At 45.7% G+C, this 18,048-nt stretch overlaps 1 protein-coding gene across 2 annotated transcripts in view; it reads left to right on the top strand.

Annotated features, from left to right (window-relative positions):
- kcnq1.2 (potassium voltage-gated channel, KQT-like subfamily, member 1.2) overlaps positions 1-18,048 on the top strand; it is a 247,892-nt gene that overhangs the window by 152,764 nt on the left and 77,080 nt on the right. For both annotated transcript variants that reach the window (XM_029668380.2, XM_065022648.1), the window contains 3 exons: positions 1,470-1,564; positions 1,882-1,922; positions 3,769-3,830. In XM_029668380.2, the coding sequence (XP_029524240.1) occupies positions 1,470-1,564; positions 1,882-1,922; positions 3,769-3,830 (198 nt within the window). The remainder of the gene's footprint in view (positions 1-1,469; positions 1,565-1,881; positions 1,923-3,768; positions 3,831-18,048) is intronic.

An 18,048-nucleotide genomic window follows, 5' to 3' on the forward strand; every position in this document is an offset into this window, starting at 1 on the left:
ATGGCCTCACTTGGCCTTTAGTCGTCCACAACTCTCTTTCTGATCTGAACGTGGTTGCCGTCTCCAACAGTCACCAACAAACACAGGCCACGGTTTCTGTCTTCACACTAAACCATCTTCTCATCACTTCATTATTTCTGGATGATGAACAGACCCCACCATACTGGCTCGTCATGTTTAATTGGGTGATGCAACCTCAGTCACAAGATAGCATTCTCCTCACACTAAACAACTCCCCCAACACGACAAGTGAAAGCCTGCTGAACTGCAACAACAAAGCACTGTGTTTTTAATTTTTTTAATTTCACCTTTATTTAACCAGCTAGGCAAGTTGAGAACAAGTTCTCATTTACAACTGCGACCTGGCCAAGATAAAGCAAAGCAGTGCGACACAAACAACAACACAGAGTTACACATGGAATAAATAAACCTACAGTCGATAACACAATAGAAAAAGTCTATATACAGTGTGTGCAAATGAGGTAAAATTAGGGAGGTAAGGCAATAAATAGGCCATTGTGGCGAAATAATTACAATATACCAATTAAACACTGGAGTGATAGATGTGCAGAAGATGAAATGTGCAAGTAGAGATACTGGGGTGCAAAGGAGTAAAAAAAAGAAATAACAGTATGGGGATGAGGCAGTTGGATGGGCCATCCACAGATGGGCTATGTACAGGTGCAGTGATCTGTAAGCTGCTCTGACAGCTGGTGCCCAAAGCAAGTGAGGGAGATGTGAGTCTCCAGCCTCAGCAATTCTTGCAATTCGTTCCAGCCATTGGCAGCAGAGAACTGGAAGGAAAGGCTGCAAAAGGAGGAATCGGCTCTGGGGATGACCTGTGAAATATACCTGCTGGAGTGCATGCTACGGGTGGGTGCTGCTATGGTGAACAGTGAGCTGAGATAAGGCTGGGCTTTACCTAGCAAAGACTTATAGATGACCTGGAACCAGTGGGTTTGGCGATGAATATGAAGCGAGGGCCAGCCAACGAGAGCATACAGGTCGCAGTTGCTTTGTTGCGAAATAGGAAGCCAATTCTAGATTGGAGATGCTTATGAGTCTGGAAGGAGAGTTTACTGTCTAACCAGACACCTAGGTATTTGTAGTTGTCCACACATTCTAAGTCAGAACCGTCCAGAGTAGTGATGCTAGACGGGCGGGCAGGTGCAGGCAGCGATCGGTTGAAGAGCATGCATTTAGTTTTACTTGTATTTAAGAGCAGTTGGAGGCCACGGAAGGAGAGTTGTATGGCATTGAAGCTCGTCTGGACGTTTGTTAACACAGTGTCCAAAGAAGGGCCAGAAGTATACAGAATGGTGTTGTCTGCGTAGAGGTGGATCAGATAACCACCAGAAGCAAGAGCGACGACTGTTGACCCGAGGGAGTCCCCTAGGGATGACTGTGGGTGACAATGTGCTGTGTGTGTTGTGTTTGGGTTGCTACAATACAATATTTCCGCTCTACAGCAAGCGAGGAAGCCGTACGACGTGAGGGACGTGATGGAGCAGTACAACCAGGGACACCTCACCATGATGGTCCGCATTAAGGAGCTACAGAGGAGGTGGGCCATTAAATCTCTCTCTCTCTTTTTACTTTGTGTTCTCTCGCTCTCGCTCTCTTTCTTTCTCCCTGTCTCGCTCTCGCTCTCTCTCTTTCTCCCTGTCTCTCTCTCTGTCTGTCTCTTCCTCCCTATCTATATCTGTCTCTCAGCTTACTCTCTCTCTCTCTCTCTCTCTCTCTCTCAGCTTACTCTCTCTTTCTCTCTCTCTCTCTCTCTATTTCTGTCACATACATGAAACACTAACAAATGCTATAGAGCTTCGTCCAAAGTTTCAATTTTCCCATAACGTGTCTCTCATGTTCTCCTTCTTTTCCCAGACTAGACCACACATTGGGGAAACCAGGAATGTTTTTGCCAGGTAAAACCCACCAGAGGAAACTCACCAGGCCAGAGTTGATCTGATAAACTCGTGTCACTCCTCACTGTGCCCCCCCTCATCTCACAAACAAAGACAGCGAGGAACGACGATAAGGCTGGACTAGACTAAATCTTCTGCGAAGAGATCCCCAGTGTGTATAGTGTGTATACGTAGTGTGTGAGTGTGTATATGTTTGACTATGTGTGTTTGGTACACACGCTAGTATTTGTATGCACAACGCTGCCATCCCGTCTCCCTATCCTCCGCCGCCTTCTCTCTTCTTCTCCTCCTCTGCGTACCCCCTCCTCCCTCTTTCTCCTCTCTCCTCATCTCCTTCTTTCTCCTCCTTCTCCATACCACCCTCCTATCCTTCCTTCTCTCTTCTTCTCCTCCTCTGCGTACTCCCTCCTCCCTCTTTCTCCTCTCTCCTCATCTCCTTCTTTCTCCTCCTTCTCCATACCACCCTCCTATCCTTCCTTCTCTCTTCTTCTCCTCCTCTGCGTACCCCCTCCTCCCTCTTTCTCCTCTCTCCTCATCCACTTCTTTCTCCTCCTTCTCCATACCACCCTCTTATCCTTCCTTCTCTCTTCTTCTTCTCCTCCTCCTCCTCTTCCTGCTCTGTGTACCACCCTCCTCAACCTCCTCCTCTCCACCTCTCCTCCTCCTCCTCCTCCTCCTCCATTTCTTGGCTGCCCCATGTAGCTAACAAGGGAAGTACGATGGTTAAACACTTGGTTGATTGGCCCAGGTATTGGATTAGGAGTCTGGGGCTTTACTCCAGACATCCATTACAACCAGGCCAGCCTTACAGGATAACACTACAGCTACAGCTGCCTACTTGCCTGTCAAATACAACCCACTACCCCCAGTCTACCTGGCTGAGCGTGCCCTGGCCCTAGGATGGAGCCCCGCTACACTGATATACTGTTGCTATGTTTATCGGGACTCAATGCAGGACTAAGAGGTTTTTTTTGCGTTAGGGGGCCCCTAAATAAAGAAGTGCATGTGTTGGGGGGTGGTGTGTGTGTGAGACGGGGGTGGTAAAGCATTCCATAGTACCATGGTTTCCGCTGGACATCTGCCGGACCCCTATGCATTGGGTGGGTAGCCTGATTAGGGCGTCCACCCACGGTGCTCAGAATGACAGAAATCACATTACGATGATGGTCGTTCATATTAACAGAACATGCAAGTCTAGGATGCAATGACATGCGGCCCTTCTTACCGAATTCTGATGCGAACTTTGAAGATTGTAGACTAACAGTCCACATTTACTTTTCCTCGGCCGACAAGATGAGTAACAAACAGCAAAATCACGACCATATGTCAATCTACTATCCCCCATAGTACAAAAGTGTATCTATTCTATTGGTCAGGTTGTCAAGAAAGAAATAGCCTATTCCAAACAGACTCTGAGACAGTTGTGGGAAGATGGATCCCAAATTCATACAACCAGTAGGCCTAGGCTACATACAAATAACTTTAAAAAGCAATGATTCTGATGAAACAGATCACAATGTATAGCTTCAAATGTTGTTCAACTGCTATTTATTCACATTATCGGAAAACACAGTCGAAAGGGCACCGCACATGCGAGCGTTTTCACGTGACAGAGATGAAAACATCCGTTAGAAATGTAGAACGGAGATCTAGTAGGCTACTTTGAAAGCGAAGTAAGACGTGCCTCATAACATGTATCGAAAGGTTCATATTTCAAACAATGAAGTGCATGTTTTCAGAAATGCATAGGCTACTGCTTCCAGCTCATTGCAACGTGGCGTGCGACACGCTGATGAAACCTGCCGTCCGTTGCTGTTGGAGATGCTGTGTTGTTGTTGTTTTTCAGAGAAAGGCGTAGATAAGGAATACCACACTGTGGGAGCCAGACTGATCCGCCTGGAGGACCAGGTAAGAACAGTCTTGTGTGCCCACGCTAGCATGTGTACGTGAGACTGTGTGTGATGGAATCTTTTCCACAGTATGTGTTATGGCTGGTTTCGGTCCCATGGCTGAGCCGTTAAACAAATGCCTCCTCTCCTCTAGCGATGCGTACGTGACACACGAGGTGTTCTTTTCCTGTTCATTCACATCTCCTCAGGGTTTCCATGCTTTACCAACGACCCGCTACCCTCTGTCCTCTACAACAGTTGTTCCCAAACTGTAGGGCAACGCGCCCTACATTTTTCTTCAAGGAACTCAGTCCGGCTTTCAACTTAGTCTCCTTTTCTCTGCACCCCATGACAAAATGTGTAGCATTGCAGTAAATAAGCTTTAAACCATAAGGGGGGGGGTGCTAGAAGGGGGGTCTGAGTGAAAACCCCTGGTCGACAACAAGTTATATTGTGGAGACGGTGGGTTGTGACTTGTTTTTTGTGTTTCCATAGGGGATCATGAATGTTTTAAAAGGGCATTCTAATACAAGCTACAGGGAGAGAGCACACACATCCCTCTGGTCCTCAGTGGAGCATGGCCAATAGGCAGCAGCTGTGTTATGTGCTGTAACCAGGCGTGACCCGCTAGGCAGAGTGGACCGGGAAGTGCCACCATGTGATGCCTGCCTGATCCCCAGTCATCAAAATCAAATCAAGTTGTATTCGTTGCATGCTTCGCAAACAACAGGTGTGGGACTAACAGTGAACTGCTTATGGGCCTTTCCTTACAATGCAGAGAGAAAGAAAATAGAGAAATAATAGAAGAGTAAAACAGGTAATAATAAAAGTAATAATAGATACATAATGAGTAATGATAACTTGGCTGTCTATACACAAGGGATACCAGTACTGAGTCGATGTGCAGGAGTGTGCGGTAACTGAGGTAGATATGCACACATATTAGAAATAAAGATATAGGTACAAGGAATAAAGTGGCAGATAGTAAATAGTACCACCTCATTGCACACCAGGGACCAATTTGTGCCACCGTTGGTTGGTCCGACTGGAGCCTGCGGGCAGTGATGTGGTGCCCACTGCAGACTTGTGACTGTGAGCATGTGTGCTGGCTTTCACTTGCGTCGGGAGCCTTTGTTTTTCCGCTCAGGGAAGTCTCACAGGACGACATTACGGCTGGCATCGGAGCCATTAGCCTGCCTGTCATTTAGAGGTCTGCTTCCCTGGAAGCTCCGAGAGAAATTGAGTGTGTGTTGTGTGTGTGTGTGTGTGTGTGTGTGTGCAGTTCAATGATTTTCTCCATTTTACTATGGTTTTTGCTATAGATATTGACTTTTGGCTCGTGGCTGCATGTCTACTATAATGCATGAGGGAAAGGCCACAGCTATCCAAACCCTCTGCTCTTGACAGGAGTGAAATGATCCTGAACTAAAGACTAACCCTACAGGAGAGTAAAGGAGATTGAGTTCTGGCCCATTTGCTGTCCGTGCACGTTGTGATCTCAATCTCCTGTTTGGTAACATAAACCTCACTTTATAAAACACCCTCGCTGTCCCTCCTGCATCCTGTGGCACACAGCAAACCAACCGGATGGAAAGGTTCCTAATTAGCAGACCAGTTCAGGGGAAATCGCCGATCAGAGCAGCAGGCAGCAGCAGCCTAGCGTGAGGAAACGAATGCCCCCAAAACAAATGTGGCTCCAATCACCGCATGCTCCCCGAGTACCAATATGATTAGTGTTTTGCATGACTCGTAGGAGAGTTGCCATGGTGACCGATTCCACACAGCGGTAGCAAAAAAAGAACAGCAAAAACACGTGATACCCGGAGCGCTCCCTCACTCGGCCTGTAATGACTGTTTTCTGTGTGTGTCCTCTCATATTATGGTTCTAGTCGTGTGAATCTCTTGTTTTGATGGGCCCACGGTGGCCAGGGGCCAGCACACCTGTTGGGCTGAGAGAGGGGGGTGGTTCCAGTGCTGTGCCCCCGGCCAGCAGGTGGATGAACCCGCTGATCCCCCCCGTCCCCGTCTGCCCGTGCCTCGGCCCATTCCTCCTCCCTCCAGTCTGTTGCTCCAGAGGCAGCCTGGCCAGGTCCGTCTCATTGTTTGGCTTTTCCTTCTCTAGTCTCCCTCCACCCGCCTCAGCCCACACATATAAGACAAGGTCTGCCTCAGCTCACACACAGCGTCTCTACTGCAGCTGAAGGAGTTCTTCTGGTCTCAGTCTGACAAAGAGGGACATCTTGCTATGATCAAGAAGTGGATGATATAGTACAAGCATTTGATTGAATACAAGTAGTGTTTATTGCGCACAGAATAGAATTCAAAAATTTAAAATGATCTGCAATTTAAAATTATCTCATTCTGAAACAAAGAAAGTTCGGATTTCCTAGAAAGCACCTCACTGTTGAATGATTTTCACAGAGCCAAGCATGGTATTATGGCAGAATCAGCCATGAATAAGGTGTTTCCCAACAGCCCTGAGGAATTATCAATCAAGTGTATACATCAGTGTGTGGTGTGTGTGTGTGTGTGTGTGTGTGTGTGTGTGTGTGTGTGTGTGTGTGTGTGTGTGTGTGTGTGTGTGTGTGTGTGTGTGTGTGTGTGTGTGTGTGTGTGTGTGTGTGCGCCTGTCAGTGTGTGTTGTGTGTGTGTGTGCGCCTGTCAGTGTGTGTTCTATTGAGCAATTGATGTTTGAAGGCCTGAATGTCTGACGAGTATCGAAACTCAAGCCAACTTTACCATGGCTTTTCACCAAGTTTTTCACTTCAGACGGTTTTTATCTGCCCTACCACTCACCTGACTGGTAAGGTTGAAGGCCTCTCTCCTACTCAACCTCACAAAAAAAGCTTCTCCCAAGCGGTTGTGACACCTACTCCTGTTGCCTGCTGCACAGCTGCTTGGATCAACCCGGCAATCTGTTCCCGATCAGCCCTGGCCTGTCTCCCCCTGTCTGGTAAAGGTACCCCCCGCCCCCCCCCCCCCCCCCGTGTCCCGAGCTTTTGCTCGCCTCCAGCACACACGCACTTACACACACACCCCAGACTTTGGACTGATCGGAATTTTAGGTTGGCTTAATTAACTTGTGAAGCTTATTATGTGAGAAACGCTTTAATTAACTAGTATATTCCTACTATTTACTTATTTTATCTCAGACTTTTATAGCTAGTACAACTGAATGCATTCAACTGAAATGTGTCTTCCGCATTTAACCCAACCCCTCTGAATCAGAGAGCGACTCTCTTAAGTTATCTTGTTGGGTGATTGACTCTTTGAACTTACAATGACTAGCTCCAAGTTGTTAGATTTCTTTCTTGTGCTTTATGCTATTCAAATCAAATTAAAAACCAAATCACATTTTATTTGTCACATGTGCCGAATACAACAGGTTACAGTGAAATGATTACTTACAAGCCCTTAACCAACAATCCTTTAAGAAGTTTTAAGATAATTAAGTGTTAAGTAAAACATAGATAAATATTTTTTTTAAATTAAAGTAATAAATAATTAAACAGCAGCAGTAAAATAACAATAGCGAGGCTACAGTTGAAGTCGGAAGTTTACAATCACTTAGGTTGGAGTCATTCAAAAATGTTTTTCAACCACTCCACAAATTTCTTGTTAACCTGTTGAGTGTAGGGGGCAGTATTTTGATACCCAAACATACCCAAATTAAACTGCCTATTTCTCAGGCCCAGAATCTAGAATATGCATATAATTGTCAGATTAGGATAGAAAACACTCTAAAGTTTCCAAAACTGTCAAAATATTGTCTGTGAGTACAACAGAACTGATATTGCAGGCGAAAACCTGAGGAGAATCCAATGCGGAAGTGGCTTCTATTTTGAAAGCTCCATGTTTCATAGCCTGCCTTTGCTCCATTTAAAGGGATATCAACCAGATTCATTTTCCTATGGCTTCCCCATGGTGTGAACAGTCTTTAGACATAGTTTCAGGCTTTTATTTAGAAAAATGAGCGAGAAAGATTACATCACAACATTGTATGGCTGGGTGCCAGCAGCGTTTTGCACGCACAACAGCTTTTCTCTCTCTCTCCTATTGAAGAAGCTACAGTCCCGGTTGATATATTATCAATTATATATTGTAAAAACAACCTGAGGATTGATTATAAAAACCGTTTGACATGTTTTTACGAACATTACAGATACTATTTGGAATTTTCATCTGAGATGTCGTGACCGCTCGAGCCTGTGGATTTCTGAACATAACGCGCCAACCAAATGGAGGAATTTTGGATATAAAAATAATCTTTATGGAACAAAAGGAACATTTATTGTGTAACTGGGAGTCTTGTGAGTGCAAACATCCAAAGATCATCAAAAGTAACCAATTTAATTTATTGCTTTTCTGACTTTCGTGACCAATCTACTTAGCTGTTTGTAATATTTTGTCTACTGAAAGGGATGTCCTTACATAAACGCTTGGTATGCTTTCGCCGAAAAGCTTTATTGAAATCTGACACACCAGGTGGATTAACAACAAGCTAAGCTCTGTTTTGCTATATTGCACTTGTGATTTCATGAAAATTAAATATTTGTAGTAATTTAATTTGAATTTGGCGCAATTCAGCTGTGGTTGACGAAAATGATCCCGCTAACGTGATGGGTGCATCAAGATACTATAGTTTTGGCAAGTCGGTTAGGACATCCACTTTGTGCATGACATAAGTAATTTTTCCAACAATTGTTTACTGACAGATTATTTCACTTATAATTCACTGTATCACAATTCCAGTGGGTCAGAAGTTTACATGCCTTTAAAAAGCTTGGAAAATTCCAGAAAATGATGTCATGGCTTTATAAGCTTCCTAATTGACATAAATTGAGTCAATTGGAAATGTGCCTGTGGATGTATTTCAAGGCCTACCTTCAAACTCAGTGCCTCTTTGTTTGACATCATGAGAAAATCAAAAGAAATCAGCCAAGACCTCAGAAAATAAATTGTAGACCACCACAAGTCTGGTTCATCCTTGGGAGGAATTTCCAAATGCCTGTAGGTACCACGTTCATCTGTACAAGCAATAGCATGCAAGTATAAACACCATGGGACCACGCAGCCATCATACCGCTCAGGAAGGAGACGCGTTCCTTGTCCTAGAGATTAACGTACTTTGGTGCGAAAAGTGCAAATAAATCCCAGAACAACAGCAAAGGACCTTGTGAAGATGCTGGAAGAAACAGGTACAAAAATATCTATATCCACAGTAAAACGAGTCCAATATCAACATAACCTGAAAGGCCGCTCAGCATTGAAGAAGCCACTTCTCCAAAACCTCCATAATAAGCCAGACTACAGTTTGCAACTGCACATGGGGACAAAGATCGTACTGTTTGGAGAAATGTCCTCTGGTCTGATGAAACAAAAATAGAACTGTTTGGCCATAATGACCATCTTTATGTTTGGAGGAAAAAGGGGGGCTTGCAAGCCGAAGATCACCATCCCAACCGTGAAGCACAGGGGTGGCAGCATTGTGTTGTGGGGGTGCTTTGCTGCAGGAGGGACTTGTGCACTTCACAAAATAGATGGCATCATGAGGTAGGAACATTATGTGGATATATTGAAGCAACATCTCAAGACATCAGTGAAAGCCTGGTCGCAAATGAGTCTTCCAAGTGGACAATGACCCCAAGCATACTTCCAAAGTTGTGGCAAAATGGCTTAAGGACAACACAGTCAAGGTATTGGAGTGGCCATCACAAAGCCCTGACCTCAATCCTATAGAACATTTGTGGGCAGATCTGAAAAAGCATGTGCAAGCAAGGAGGCCTACAAACCTGACTCAGTTACACAAGCTCTGTCAGGAGGAATGGGCCAAAATTCATCGAACTTATTGTGGGAAGCTTGTGGAAGACTACCCGAAACGTTTGACCCAAGTTAAACAATTTAAAGGCAATGCTACCAAATACTAATTGAGTGTATGTAAACTTCTGACCCACTGGGAATGTGATGAAAGAAATAAAAGCTGAAATAAATCATTCTCCCTACTATTATTCTGACATTTCACATTCTTAAAATAAAATGCTGATCCTAACTGACAGGGTATTTTGACTAGGATTAAATGTCAGGAATTGTGAATCTGAGTTTAAATGTAATTGACAAAGGTGTATGTAAACTTCCGATTTCAACTGTATATACAAGGGATACCGGTACAGAGGCACCGGTTAGTTGAGGTAATTGAGGTAATATGTACATATACTGTAGGTAGAGTTAAAGTAACAAAGTGATAAACATTGCCCCATGACAATGTTTATTCCCACACTCGAGACTCTCACTCTTTATTGGTTACATGGACTCTTGGCCTCCCATCCTATACTAAACACCTCTCGCCGGCTTTGTATTCATGTTACCTGATGAAATTGCTGTACAATATGATCTTGTTACCATTCAAATGTCATATAAAATGCTCTCCCTGTCCTCTGCTGTGCCCTGATTGTATTACTGTTGATGATATCTGGAAATGTGCATGGACACCCTGGCCCATCTACTGTTGCTAGGTCCAATTCTGACTTGTGCTCTGATATCTGCTTCACAGATTTCTGCTCTCGTAAAAGCCTGGATTTCTGCACGTTAACACTAGAAGCATATTACCTAATGCTCCAATCCAGATGTGTTGGTCATTATTGAGACGTGATTAAGAAAGAGTGTTTTGAACACTCTCCAGGTCTCACAGCTGCCCATGTCCTCTAATGTTTATAACCTTTCTGGTTATAACCTTTTTGGCAAGACAGATCTTCCAAGGCTGGTGGAATGGCAATCTTTACCAAGGAACACCTTCAGTGCTTGGTTGTCTCCACCAAGTCTGTCCCCAAACAATTTGATTTGCTGGTTTTAAGTATTAAACTTTCCAATAGCTCTTTGCTGGGTGTTATCATCCACCATCAGCAGTGGCCTGTACCCTACCTGCCCTAAGCTCACTCCTGGCTCCTTGCATTTAGTCTGAATGTGTTCTGCTAGGTGACCTAAACTGGGACATGCTTAAACTACCTGACCAAGTCCTAAAACAACGGGACTCCCTAAATCTCTCGCAGATTATGACCAATCCCATAATGTATGACTCCAAACGCCCAGAAAAGGCTACTCTCCTTGATGTTATCCTCACAAATAATCCTGATAGGTATCAGTCTGGTATTTCCTGTAATGACCTTAGTGATCACTGTTTTTACAGCCTTTGTTCGTAACGGCTGCTCAGTTAAACGACCTGTCCTGATTTGTCATGGACGGTCGCTAAAAAACTTGAATTAGCAAAACCTTCCTTCATGACCTGGCCTCTGTAAATTGGTATAGAATCAGCTTGATCCCCTCTGACGAAGACTCTTGGATCTTCTTATTCTTAACAAACACGACCCCATAATGAAAATGAGAATTCAAAATAGGTTCAGCCCCTGGTTTGACCGTTATCTGGCAGAGTTACTCCACCTCAAGAACACCATTTGGCTGAAGGCTCGGCACACAAATACTTTGGCTGTCTGTCTGGCAGGCAAATTAGAAATAAGTGCACTCAGGCTATCCGGAAGGCCAAAGTTAGTTTCTTTAAGGAGCAGTTCTCTCTCTGTGAGTCTAACCCCAAGAAGTTCTGGAAAATGGTTATAGACCTAGAGAATAAACCCTCCTCACAGCTGCCCATGTCCTTTAATGTTGATGATGTGGTTGTTACTGGCAAGGAGCGCGTGGCTGAGCTCTTTAATCACCACTTCATTAATTTGGCTCAGGCATGCCTCCTTGCCCGTCCAACATTTCCTCATCTCCCAGACCTTCTACTGCGACAAGCCCCGATGCTCCTCCCTCTTTTTCCCCTGCCCCACTACACAGTTTCTCCCTGCAGGCGGTCACTGAGTCTGAGGAGCTAAAGGAGCTCCTTAAACTTGACCCCAAGTTTAAAGGGTCAAGTTTAAGGTCGTAGCCCCTATCATCACCGAGCCTATCTCTGACCTTTTTAACCTGTCTCTCCTCTCTGGGGAGGTTCCCAGTGCTTGGGATGCAGCCACAGTGTGTTTTTTATTTAAAGGGGGAGATCAAGTTAATCCTAACGGTTTTAGGCCAATATCTATCTTACCCTGTTTATCAAAAGTTTTGGAAAAACTTGTCAATAATCAACTCTACTGGCTTTCTTGATGTCTATAGTATTCTATCTGGTATGCAATCTCATGTTATGGATGTGTCACTGCAACCTTAAAGGTCCTAATTGATGTCACCATTGTCCTTGATTCTAAGCAATGTTGTGCTGCTATTTTTTATTGACTTGACCGAAGCTTTTGATACGGTAGACCATTCTATTCTTGTGGGTCAGCTAAGGAGTATTGGTGTCTCTGAGGGGTCTTTGGCCTGTTTTGCTAATTATCTCTCTCAAACAGTGCAATGTGTAAAGTCATAACATCTGCTGTCTCAGCCACTGCCTGTCACCAAGGGAGTAGCCCAATGCTCGCTCCTAGGCCCCACGCTCTTCTCAATTTACATCAACAACATAGCTCAGACAGTAGGAAGCTCTCTCATCCATTTATATGCAGATGCTACAGTCTTATACTCATCTGGCCCCTCCCTGGATTTTGTGTTAAATGCTCCACAACAAAGCTTTCTTAGTGTCCAACAAGCTTTCTCTACCCTTATCCTTGTTTCTGAACATCTCCAAGACAAAGGTCATGTGGTTCAGTAAGAAGAATGCCCCTCTCCCCAACGGTGTACTGACTACCTGTGAGGGTTTAGAGCTTGAGGTAGTCACCTCATACAAGTACTTGGGAGTATGGCTAGACGGTGCACTGTCCTTCTATCAGCACATATCAAAGCTACAGGCTAAAGTTAAATCTAGACTTGGTTTCCTCTATCGTAATTGCTCCTCTTTCACCCCAGCTGCCAAACGAACCCTGATTCAGATGACCTTCCTACCCATGCTACATTAAAAGGAGACATCATTTATAGATCGGAAGGTAAGGGTGCTCTCGAGTGGTTAGACGTTTTTTACCATTTGGCCATCAGATTTGCCTCCTCCTCTGTAAACTGGTCATCTCTGTATACCCGTCGCAAGACCCACTGGTTGATGCTTATTTATGAATCGCTCTTAGGCCTCACTCCCCCCTATCTGAGATATCTACTGCAGCCCTCATCCTCCACATACAACACCCGTTCTGCCAGTCACATTCTGTTAAAGGTACCCAAAGCACACACATCCCTGGGTCGCTCCTCTTTTCAGTTCACTGCAGCTAGCAACTGGAACGAGCTCCAAAAAACACTCAAACTGGACAGTTTTTATCTCCATCTCTACTTTCAAAGGCTCAATCATGGACACTCTTACTGACACTTGTGGCTGCTTCGCGTGATGTTATCTGTGCCCAACAATGTTTGTACCATGTTTGTTCTGCTACCTTGTTGTGCTGCTGCCATGTGTTGCTACCATGTTGTTGTCATGTGGTGTTGCTACCATGCTGTGTTGTTGCCATGCTGTGTTGTTGTCTTAGGTCTCTCTTTATTTAGTGTTGTTGTGTCTCTCTTGACGTGATGTGTGGTTTGTCCTACATTTGTATTTTTAATCCCAACCCCCTCCCCGCAGGAGGCCTTTTGTGTGTGTGCCTGTCAGTGTGTGTTCATCAGTGTGTGGGCCTCAGTGTGTGTTGTGTACTAGCTCTGACTTCACTGATAGCTACTTTATTGAGTAAAAATGTACTTACTATGACTGTTGTCACGTTCTGACCTTTATTTCCTTTGTTTTGTCTTTATTTAGTATGGTCAGGGCATGAGTTGGGGTGGGCAGTCTATGTGTGATTTTCTATGTTGGGGTTTTGAGTTCAGCCTAGTATGGTTCTCAATCAGAGGCAGGTGTCGTTAGTTGTCTCTGATTGAGAATCATACTTAGGTAGCCTGGGTTTCACTTTTGAGTTGTGGGTGTTTGTTTTCCGTGTGCGTGTTTGTTGCCACACGGTACTGTTTCGGTTTTGTTCGTTTCACGTTTATTGTTTTGTAGTGTTCAGTTTATGTCTTTAAATAAACATTACGGACACTTACCACGCTGCGCATTGGTCCTCCGATCCTTCTCAGAAGAGGAGGAGGAATGCCGTTACAATTGTGATATGTGCTTGTCCCACCTATCCATGAATGGACTGACTGTAAGTTGTTCTGAATAAGCACGCCTGCTAAATTACTCAAATGTAAAATGCGCCTTTCAATGTAACCCTCCCCCTGGCTTTCTGTTCTCCCATTCTTGGTTAGCCTCCCAACCACCACTACTTCTGTGTTGTGATGTGTAGCACCAGCCAGCCACTATTACCCTCCTCTCCTCTCTCCCTCCTACACGAAACATCAACAGACAATGACTGAGAGCTCTGCTGCTCTGCTCTTTGACTGACTGTGTGTCGAGCCTTCAGGCCTTGTCCCGGTTCTGTCAGCACATCAGTCCTGGGAGCATTAATTACACACACACACACACACACACAAACAAGAAGCAAACAGACACACACACACAGTGTCAGTCGTGGGAGCATTAATTACACTTGCACGCACGCACGCACACAAACACAGACACACACACACACACACACACACACACACACACAAAAACAAGAAGCAAACAGACACACACACACATGGTGTCAGTCGTGGCAGCATTAATTACACACGCACGCACACACACACACACACAAACAAGAAGCAAACAGACACACACACACAGTGTCAGTCGTGGGAGCATTTATTACGCACGCACACACACACACACACACACACACACACACACGCAAACAGACACACACACACAGTGTCAGTCGTGGGAGCATTAATCTTGGTGTGGGTGAAAGTTGTGAAGCATTTGAGTGGCATGGTGTGGAGTAATAGTGCCTTGATGCTTGTGCCCTGTACACCGCCAGACAGTGATTTATATCACACAGACAAAGCCAACACATCCAGCCTACAGCCCTTTCTGTCCTTCTCTAGCTTCTTTGGAAAGGAGGCGGCAGCACAGCTTTGGGTTGAATTCTCCAACCGGAGTGGGGATGAAGACAGATTGCAGGCCGTGACAGTCTGTTATCTTTCTGTCAGACGGTGTCCGTGAAAAATACAGAAACAACAAGCTCCAACGAAAACCGACAACTTAGGGGTTGTAGAAGGAGCCGAGAGAAGAATACTTTGTGTCACAAACCCCTCCTGTTTGCATGAGAAAACACACAAAACATGCTCCTGGGCCTCTAGCAACAATAAGTGATTTCTTTCAAATCCCCCTCATTCCAGTGTTACACTAGGTGGCTAAAATATTTTCTCTTTATTCAGTTCAGTTCTTGTCTCAAGCCTACATCTTATTTTTGGTAATTTACTATCACATGCTTATCCCATTCCCTACCATAGTCATGTGCTTGGCTCAATAGTCACAATAGAGGTTTGAGTTGAGGGCAAAAACATCAGTCTGCAGTGTTGAAAGCATCAGCCTCAGCTTAATGCACCCTCCAGACATGTCCAGACATGTCTCTGTACCAGACGTCATTATTTGCCTTACTCAAAGTAAATGGTCCATAAATCAGGGTTCTGCGGTTGGCTGCTGTACACTATCGCAGTGCAAATATAACACCTATATCCTACATATTAGCACTAGGCGTATGCACAGAGGAATGTTCTCCTCCTAACGACATCTCAATTAGACAAGTATGCTGTAAATTAAACCAGGGCTGAATACTGAGAATACCTCAGCCTTTAAAGCCCCTACAAACCCTGGTCTCTGTGCCCTACTGTGTTTTTTCAGTGGCCCAAATGGCACCTTATATAGTGCACTATTTTTGACCAGGGCCAATAGGGCTCCGGTCAACAGTTGTGCACTATATAAGAAATATGGCTCCATTTGGGACGCGGCCTGTGTGTAGGAGAAGTCCATCTGTAACGCGTTTAGCCCTCCGCCCCATCCCCAAACAGCTAGGGTCTAGTGGTACTCTGTTTAGACTGGTTGGCCAAGCACTAGCCAGTGACAGGGCTGGCCTGGTAAACATACACACTACTTTAGTCCATCCGGCATGCCGTCCCTGCTAGTCTCACCGTCTCACCATCTCACAACACGTCCTCTTGCTCTTGTCTGTTGCTGTCTCCACCAAACAGGAACAAGCTAATTAGCTCAACATCAAGGGATGGGAGGGATGAGGGAGAGAGGAGGGGTGTACAAGGAGCGACATACTGGCAAAAGCAACCATGTCCACAGCACTTCCTCTCTCCTCTCTCTGTCTCTCTCCTCTCTTGTTCCGTCACCAAACAGGAACAACCTCATTATCTCGACATCAAGGGATGAGAGGAGAGGGGGGCAGACTAACAACAGTAACAGGGACCAATGGCCCATAACTCAACAGAGATAGTAGCTTCAGTCGATCTGTGGTGTAGTTGTTCTCTCATCACTTTTTGGCCACAGGGCTCAGAGTGGCTTTCAAAGAGTCTCATCTCAGTGCTATGACAAGACAATTTATAGACTGGGAGGGTTAGAGGAGACTTCATAAGTGACTGGAACCACAGGTCTGTGTCATCAAAATAGCAGTGACAATGCAGAAAGCTTAAGGTTTTATCATTGTATTCAGTTCAGCCTCACTGTTCTCTCTTGGATTCGTGTTTGAGAACAATTGTCTTGCTTCAATCTACTGTACTTATCCACTGCTAGATAGACACACAGTTCTTATGTCAGTCCAGGCCTAAATTAAACGCTTTTATGTTGGACCACATAGCCCATATGAATGGTGAAGTGGCGCTTTCCCTGGGTCAGGACCCAACAGACTGTATAAGTAAATACTAGCGGCTCTTGAGAGTGTACCACCTCAATGGGCAGCGCTGTACCACCTCAATAGGCAGCGTGGTACCACCTCAATGGGCAGCGATGTACCACCTCAATGGGCAGCGATGTACCACCTCAATGGGCAGCGTGGTACCACCTCAATGGGCAGCGATGTACCACCTCAATGGGCAGCGCTGTACCACCTCAATAGGCAGCGTGGTACCACCTCAATGGGCAGCGATGTACCACCTCAATGGGCAGCGATGTACCACCTCAATGGGCAGCGATGTACCACCTCAATGGGCAGCGCTGTATCACCTCAATGGGCAGCGATGTACCACCTCAATGGGCAGCGCTGTATCACCTCAATGGGCAGCGATGTACCACCTCAATGGGCAGCGATGTACCACCTCAATGGGCAGCGATGTACCACCTCAATGGGCAGCGATGTACCACCTCAATGGGCAGCAATGTACCACCTCAATGGGCAGCGCTGTATCACCTCAATGGGCAGCGATGTACCACCTCAATGGGCAGCGCTGTATCACCTCAATGGGCAGCGATGTACCACCTCAATGGGCAGCGCTGTACCACCTCAATGGGCAGCGATGTACCGCCTCAATAGGCAGCGATGTACCACCTCAATGGGCAGCGATGTACCGCCTCAATGGGCAGCGATGTACCGCCTCAATGGGCAGCGATGTACCACCTCAATGGGCAGCGCTGTATCACCTCAATGGGCAGCGCTGTACCACCTCAATGGGCAGCGCTGTATCACCTCAATGGGCAGCGCTGTACCACCTCAATGGGCAGCGCTGTACCACCTCAATGGGCAGCGATGTACTGCCTCAATGGGCAGCGATGTACCACCTCAATAGGCAGCGATGTACCGCCTCAATGGGCAGCACTACCCTGCTCTCCACTGGGAGCTATGGGAAGAGTTCAGTCCTCTCTCAGATTTCTCTCTTTATCTCCCTTTCCCTCTGGTCCTGACGACAGAGCTGCCCTAAGAGCTGCATGTAGTGTCGTTGATATATGTGTGTGTGGCTGCAGAGCGGCCGGGCCGGGGAGCCAGACTGACCAGAGTGGACTAAACAAAGAGAGGAAACTTGGCAAGGAAACCGCCACCGCTGCGGCAGGCAGGCAAGACACTATGCTCTACTGTACTGAGCCGAGCCAGACCTACGTTGCGTCCCCGATGGCACCCTATTCCCTACACAGTGCACTACTTTTCATTAAAGCTCTGGTCTAAAGTAGTGCACTATATATAGAGAATAGGGCTCTGGTCTAAAGTGGTGCACTATATATAGGGAATAGGGCTCTGGTCTAAAGTAGTGGACTATATATAGGGAATAGGGTGCTGTTTGGGACACCAAACTAGCACTAGTGCTGCAGAAATGGCAAACCCCTCAGGGGCTTCAGGGCTAACCCCGGATATGTCTAGACTAGACTGGGCAGTGTTCAGAACGAGCTACAGCTCCTTTCTTCTCAATCAAAG

Source organism: Oncorhynchus nerka, linkage group LG9a, assembly GCF_034236695.1.
Source record: "Oncorhynchus nerka isolate Pitt River linkage group LG9a, Oner_Uvic_2.0, whole genome shotgun sequence".
Taxonomy (NCBI): domain Eukaryota; kingdom Metazoa; phylum Chordata; class Actinopteri; order Salmoniformes; family Salmonidae; genus Oncorhynchus; species Oncorhynchus nerka.